The sequence below is a fragment of the Mastomys coucha genome, unplaced genomic scaffold, assembly GCF_008632895.1.
Source record: "Mastomys coucha isolate ucsf_1 unplaced genomic scaffold, UCSF_Mcou_1 pScaffold18, whole genome shotgun sequence".
Classification (NCBI taxonomy): domain Eukaryota; kingdom Metazoa; phylum Chordata; class Mammalia; order Rodentia; family Muridae; genus Mastomys; species Mastomys coucha.
In genome coordinates, this window is record NW_022196900.1 from 8525715 (window position 1) to 8533271 (window position 7557).

At 46.3% G+C, this 7557-nt stretch overlaps 1 protein-coding gene across 2 annotated transcripts; it reads right to left on the minus strand.

Moving 5' to 3' along the window:
* Positions 1 to 3074: 3074 nt before the first annotated feature.
* Alg2 (ALG2 alpha-1,3/1,6-mannosyltransferase) lies at positions 3075 to 7557 on the minus strand. Of its 2 annotated transcripts, none has more exons than XM_031377353.1 (2): positions 7189 to 7557; positions 3075 to 5715 (listed from the first exon to the last, which is right to left on the minus strand). In XM_031377353.1, the coding sequence occupies exons 1-2, from the start codon at positions 7534 to 7536 to the stop codon at positions 4816 to 4818; spliced, it is 1248 nt and encodes a 415-aa protein (XP_031233213.1). In that variant the 5' UTR covers positions 7537 to 7557; the 3' UTR covers positions 3075 to 4815. The 2 variants fall into 2 exon arrangements, with proteins under 2 accessions (XP_031233213.1, XP_031233214.1); XM_031377354.1 differs by having other exon boundaries at positions 3079 to 5642; positions 7189 to 7390.

Consider the following 7557-nt stretch of genomic DNA (forward strand, 5'->3'; position numbering starts at 1 on the left):
AACAAAAAACCAACTTACTTCTACAACAATAAAACCCAACCAACAAACAAAAACCAGCAAAACAAAATAAAAATAAAACAAATAAACCTATAAAACTGTGGGGAGCAGTGAAGCTGGAGAGGCATTCGCCATGGTAAGATGGCGCCTACTTCCGCTGTCAACTCCTAGTAAACAGCTGTTTGCGCATGTGCATAGAGTGAAAAGGACGCCATGTCACGGCCCATTTCGGGCGTTACGTAGGGTAATGAGCGAACAGCCAATCATGGGCAGACACACCGCGCTGTGGGCAGACACGCTGCACTGTGGTGTATATAAGCAGTGCTGATTATTGTCTTGACCCTTTTTTCCCTATGGATGGAGACAATAAACGTTGCTGCAGAAGGAACCTAGTGTCCGTGTGTCTTCTTGCTGGCGAGACGACTGTGCGGGCTACATAAAACAAAACATCCTGGCCTGGTTCCTCTTACTATAGACTTCTTCCCTTCTTGACCCTGGTCTTCTGGATCCCTGGGGAGCTGCTGGCTTGAGTATCTTTGGGTCCAGGTAGCTTGGAATGCCCCTCTCCCCCAACTTCTACTATTCCTATTCAACATTGGCTGTGTAACCAGCTTGTTTAGTCACCTGCCATTGGGAAAGCTCCTTACCTTCCACCTAGAAGATGCATGGGTGTTGGTGTCCAGATGATGGTCCTTCATGGGGCACAGAGCTTGCAGGGGGTTGAGCTGGGGTTAGGAATGAAGGAGTAAATTCAGAGTGGCAAGAGATAAGTGAGTATAGGTATGGTGGAGATGCTGGAAGAGAGCTCCACAGACACAAAGGAGGGTTGCGGCTGTCCCTTCAGACAGGTGGCTTCAGGCTGATCCCTTTCCTGTTTGTTATTCACCTGCTTAAGAACAAATTAGGTTGGGTGACCTCTGGAGTCTGTCAGATTCCAGGAGCTGCACTGAACAGAAAGGAAGTCTCAGGGTGGTTAGTGACAGGTGTGAAGACTTGCTGCCAGCAGTTGAGACTCAGGACAACAGACTGGGTGAGTGGTGGCAAAAGTGTTTGATGCAGAGCAAGCTGAGTGAAACAGGTTCCTGCAGCAGCTTAGAAGGTGGTGAAGTTCTACAGAAGAGGCGTTGGCACAAATGAGAAACTCTTGTCCTAGGCTGTCCTGAAACCCAGTTGTGGTGTCTGGTATAGGTATGGCCCTATAGACTCATGTGTTTGAATGCATGGCCCATGGGGAATGCATTTTAGGAGGTGTGGCCTTGTTCAAGTAGGTATGACTTTGTTGAAGGAAGTGTGTCACTGTAGGGGTAGGCTCTGAGGTCTCCTACATTCAAGCTATGCCCAGTGTGGTACAGTCTCCTTTGCTGTCTTCAGATCAACTCTCAGTTCCCTTTCCTGTTCTATATCTGCCTATGTGCCACCATGTTTTCCACCATGATTATAATGGACTAAATCTTCGAACTATAAGACAGCCCCAATGAAATGTTTTCCTTTATATGAGGTCATGGTTTTCTCTTTACAGCAATAAAACCCAAACTAAGACTAAGACACCAGGTTTCAATTACAGTGTCTGGTTTCCCACCCCAAAGGTGCCTGTAATTGCCTTTGACAGATGTTATGAGGGAAACATGGCAACCCAGGGTGAGCTTTACAAGCTTATAGACCACATAAAAAGGTTCAGAGGCCATGGGAACATCACGAGGGAGGAAGAACAGCAATAATGCACCCTGCCACTGAGCAAGTTCATACCTTCTGTGTGTAAGGCCATCCTCACCCTAACTGGGTGTGCATATATGAGGGGCGTGGTATTCATGTCTCAAGCAAATTGAGAAATCCTTGCTAGTCTGAGGTTTAAGAGGCAAGATGGGTTGAACCCTGGCTCTGACACTTTTCAACTTTGCACACTTGGTTGTGGCTTTCATTTGTCTGGGCCTTTTGAAGATGATGGAGAATCACACCAAGCTCAGACCACCCAAGGATCAAGTAGTAAGTAATAGCGAAGGCTTTCTGTGCCCAGAGGCCCAAGCGAGCTTGATAGCAGTGCTGTGGAGAGAGGTGTGAGGCAGACAAGCAAGGAGCTTGATGACTGAAGCAGGTAGGGTGGGGCTTGGCATAATTACTTCCAGGCTGTGCTGAAGCAGTTTTACCCTCACTGACCTGTAAAGGGGCACTGGATTTCATATGAGGGTTAAATGAATGTCTACTGTGCATCTCTGGCAGCATGATGTGAACGGTTGGTTCTCTAATGCTAGAATTACTACTGATGAGGCCACAAGTCAGTTCCAGTGGTCCATGCTATTTCTCTACTGAATGCAATTTTGCAAGTCCTGGACCCCTCATGGGGAAAAAGCTCTGTGGTCAGCTGTTTATCTAGGAGCCTAGAGTCAAGACATTGAGAGCAGGTAGGACTCTGCAGTTTGTCTAGGTCTGGGAAGTTTTCTGTTATCCATGGGCTCAGGACAAGGAAGACAAGTGCCAGGAACCCAGAGTTCATTTTAGAATGATAAACACTCAAAAGAAACAATAGATTTTGTGCTCGCAGTGAGTGAGCCATTACCACAGATCATGTGACCAATTCCACCAAAGGAATCGAAGGGTCAGAGCCCTCAGGTTTCCCCCCTGGAAGGCTATAATTCTCAAATGTATGAACCAAACCACAAAATTGGGAAGACCTATTTTACTGGATCTTCTGAAACACTAGGGAAACCAAATTCCATAGAATCAGGTGTGATATCCTTATTTGGTGAAGCTCCTTTTTGTTATTGTGCCTGGAAAATAATACTCCTGAGATACAGATTTAAACTAAAACTATATCTCTATGGAGCCTCAACAAAGTGGTCTCTCACTGTGGCCTGGGTTCACTAAGGTAGTGTTCCAAAGGTAGTGGCTAACATTTATACCACGTATTGTTTCTGTACTGTGTCTACTGTTAAAATATGTCACAATTACCCTTCCAGGGAAGCATGACAGGGCAATTACCCCATTTCACAGATGATGAAGTTGAGGTGGTAAGCAGAGATTACTTCCCTCTAAGTCAGGCAGGCTGTTCGGCTCTGTGCTCGCAACCATAAACTGGACCATCTGATTACATATATTTATTATATCCTTACAGGTGAATTTAGCTTTAAAATTGCTTTAATACTTGCACTTACAAGCAACAGGTAAACAACAACGAACAGTTATTACTGGGCAGTGTCACAGGGATAGAGGAGTTGAGAGGTGGGGGAGGGGGGTCAAGCAAGCTTCACACAAAGGCATTTACGTGAAGGACAGGAAACACTGGCATGCTAAACTCTGCGGAGACTACGATACACACACTACGAGGGCTGGAGACGCCGATAACATTAAGAAACACGTCTGAAATATGAAGCCTGGTATATAGTTCAGATGCGGAGTGTCCCCCGGTGGTGGCCATTCTTGGTTGTCAACTTGACTCCATCTGGAATGAACTAAAATCTAACAATGGAGGGCACACCTGGGAGGGAGTTTTGCTTAATTTGAAGTTGGTAGCTCTTCCTTTAATCCTGATCTTCAAGTGGGAAGACACACCTCTAGTCTGTGCCATGCCTTCTGCTGGCAGCCTATAGAAGGGCATGGGAGTAGGACGCTTTTGCTCTCTGCTTGCTTGTCCTTACCTTGCTGGCAAGTCCATTCCTTCACCGGCATTGGAGCCTACTTCTTCAGGGTTCCAGTGTATGCGGATGACCGGCTGAGACATCCAGCCTCACGGACTGAACAACTACTGAAGTTTTGGACTCTCTTCATTGTCGGATTAGCTGGACAGAAGCTGTATGTCACTCTTCTTCTGGGAACTCATTCTGTAGGTGCTGCTTGTTATTCTAGGGAACTCTAATACAGCTCCCGAAGGCCTGTACCCTGAGCCTTGGTCCCCGGAGTTACTGTAACACTGTTACAGTAACAGTAACACTGTTACTGAGAGGTGACAGGACTTTTAGTAGTGAGGGCTAGTGGAAAGAGAATCAGGTCATCAAGGGATATTTTGTAGAAAGGGATATTGGAGCCTTTTTGTCTTTGCTTGCTGCCTCAATACACTGTTCTGCCACAGGCTCAAAGAAATAAGGCCAAGCATGTGTGGTACTGACACGGTAAGCCAAAACATGTGTGATAATATTCCTTCATGTCAACTATCCTGTTTAGCCTAGTCTTCTGACTTCAGGTTTAATTATTTAACAAGACGAAGTCAGAGCACCGGGCTCAGACCTAATGTTCTATTCTCTTCTCTTATTTTATCAAGTTGCAGTAAAACAAAACAAAACAAAATAAAAAAAAAAACAATAAATAATACTGAACACTCTTGCTATGGATCCAGCCAAAATTCCGACAAAAATTTCCTAGCAGCTACTAGAGAACACTTTAAGTAAACTGAGCTTGGGAGCCGCAGCAACCCCATTTCTATTACACTCTGAAGTCAAATCAATTGACTGTGACGACGGTAAGACCTAAACTACTAAAGCCAATTAAGGCACTGGATGATTAAACCTTTATATATAAAGGAACAATAATCCAGAAAAATAGAATTAAAAATAGTCTGCTAGCAGCAGATTTCTACCGTACTTTCAACAATACTGATGAGATTTGGAATGATTACAGCATTAAGAATACTTCAGAAATGACAGGTAGGTGTGGTGGACAGGTGGCTCACATTCAAGACTCAAGTCTACTTAAAAAAAAAAATTATCTCACTAGCACTAGATTCTAGCTCCTTTTTTCCCCCCTCTTTTGGTTTCAAAGGCGCTTCTACAACCCATAAGAGGGATTGCAGTGCATGTAGCATACAGACCCTACATTATGCTCTCCTGACTACACCAGTTTGGTGACATACTGGTAGAGCTGATCTGCAAATGCATCAGCGGAAAACTTCTCTGCCACCCTGGCTTTTCCAGCGAGGCCCATTGTCGCCTTTAAGGACGGTTTGTGGATGAACTTCTCCATGGCTTCTGAGAAGTGCACCGGGTCAGGCTCACACAGAAACCCCGTGACCTTGTGGACAATTGACTCCAAGGGCCCACCGTTATTAACAGCGATGACTGGACACTGCATATACATGGCCTCCAGAGGGACGATGCCAAAGTGCTCATTGCTTGGAGTGTAGATACAACACAAGCAGCCGTGGAGGAGTGAGATCTTCTGTCTGTCTGAGAAGGACCGCAGGAAGGTCACGTGCCGCTCAAGGTTTGACTCTTGGACTATTTTCTTCAACTCCTTATAGTGCTCCACGTTCTCCTGGATCCTATCGTCATAACCACCAGCCATGAACAGATGAACCTTCTCCCACTCTTGAGATGGCAACCGACTACGAAGCTGGACTAGGGAGCTCAGTGCCAAGGGCAGATTTTTCTTCCTTTCGTATCGGTTGATAGAGAGGAACAGGAATTGTTTCCCCTTGGGGACTAGGTCATCTATCTTTTCAGGAATAGCCAAGTCAAAGCTGCCGATATTCAGAGATGGGTAGAGTACATCAGGATTTCTGTGAGATAGGGTCTTGAAGGTTTCCTTAAAGACGGAAGCTGTGTACTGGCTGTTGACCAAGATGCGATCTGCCATGCCTGTGGTGTATTCCTCGATCCAGTCGATGGGGGCCCTGTAGAACTTCTTCAGAGCTGAATTTCTCTGAGTAAGTAGCAGATCTGGGAAGTGACAGTAAAACAGGACCCTCTTACGTCGTCTGGCCAGTTTGAACACCGGGATACAGGCAGACACCTAACCAAGGTAAAACAATAGATAAATGACTGGTCACCTCAACCTCCTTGGCCATAATCCTTTTCCTGGTTGCCTAGCTGCCTGGTATTACTGAATCCATTGGATCTGGGTAGATGTCTGCATTAACCATGAACATAAAGCTTCCTCAGGGTGGTTCAATGCCATTCAGGATCATAATTAAAGACTCCCAGGGGCAACTGTGGCTATTTCCACCTGTCAGCTTGGCTAGAGTACATTGACATCCATTGTGGATAAGAGCACTGGGTAGCCAAGTATAGACCTTAGGAGAATAAGATGACACCATTGGAAGTTAAAGCTGGAAACTGTTACCGACATTTACAATGAACCACAACTATTAGGAGTTTCCTCAGAGGACTGTGTAAGAAGTGAGATAAATGCAGTATGAGGATGTCATATCTAGTGTCACACCTAGGATCATACACACAAACACACACACCCCAATGTTAGTGTCTTTTAGGGAAGACTGGAATATTTACAGGATAGGGAGCTTTCCAGCCACTGAAGAGACTGATGTGCATCTTGAATATCAATAAGCAAGATGTTTCAAATTTTTGCAGAACAAAAGCAAAGTGTCCAACAGCAGGTAAACCAAATCCCAGTTATGTACAAGTAAGATGTAGCAGGAAAAAGACACATATACTACCATGGTCACACATCGTTTCTGCAAATATGCACAAGGCACTGTTGACAGTGGCCTTCTCAAGGATGGGGACAGGGGGTTTTTACATTATACTTCCTATTTGAGCTTTTACTCCTGAGTAAATGTTACTTCTCAATTTTTTTTTTAAAGGTGGGCTGAGGGTTGGCTCCAGGAATTCAGGGTATGGCAGGACACACCTGTCCAAAAGTCTAGCTCAATCTTTCAGTTCCAGGTTCAGTGAGAGAGCCTGACCCCAATGTTCAGGTGGAGATTAGCTGACCTCTGCTTTCCATATGCAAGCTCAGACACTTGAATAGACAAAATAACTAGATTTTTCTCCAAAGACCAATGGGGACCATGGTAAAATTCTAATGGTGACATGATATGTTTAGCTTGACTTTAATCCATGGCACTCCTAAGTACTGGAATGGCGGCATTAGGAAGACTGGAGAGGGTGTGATGGATGGGACCTGGAAGCAGAGACAAAGGAATAACGGGGAAGAAAGAAGAGTAAACAGAGTCACATACAAGGTGTGGCCGGAAGGCGACTTTTAACGCCAGCAACCACCTGGATCCAATCATTTTAGTCCCAAGGCTAAACATTTAAAATGCACGCACGTAAGCCCTGCCTCAAGGACCTTCAACGAAAGGAAAGGGGCGGGGGAGAGATGTCCCTGCGATCTGCCATTTTAAAGGGTTTATCCATACTAAAACTGGTGGCGGTTCTCTCCCTGGGGACTCCTGCTGGACAGTTCCTAAAAACCTAGTACAGAGGTCCCTCCCCCCCAGCCAAGAATTGGTGGTGGCCTCACCTGGTCGCACACCACCACGTCGAACTCCTCGCCAGAGAGAAACAGCACGTAGAGCGCCAGAAAGACCATGCGCACGTAGGAGCAGATGGCGGCGCCGCGGCCGCCCCAGCCCAGGCTGCGAGGCAGCCAGTCCCCTGCGCATTGCACCGAGAGCTCGCGGGTCTCGATGAAGCAGTGGTTCGGGTCGTAGTGCGCGGTCCATATCTTCACATCACAGCCGTACTCCTGCAGCGCCAGCGCCGCGTCCAGCACTAGCCGCTCGGCACCGCCTATACCCATGTCTGGGTGCAGAAACAACACCGATGGGCTGTAAACCCGGGAACGGGCTCGGTACAGGTTTTCGGCCATGGTCGATCAGCCGCGCCTGCG

Coding starts and splice junctions, on each gene's coding strand:
- Alg2 (XM_031377353.1), bottom strand. CDS start 7,536: ATGGCCGAAAACCTGTACCGAGCCCGTTCCCGGGTTTACAGCCCATCG. Junction 5,716..7,188: donor ACGTGGTGGTGTGCGACCAG/GTGAGGCCACCA, acceptor TACCTTGGTTAG/GTGTCTGCCTGTATCCCGGT.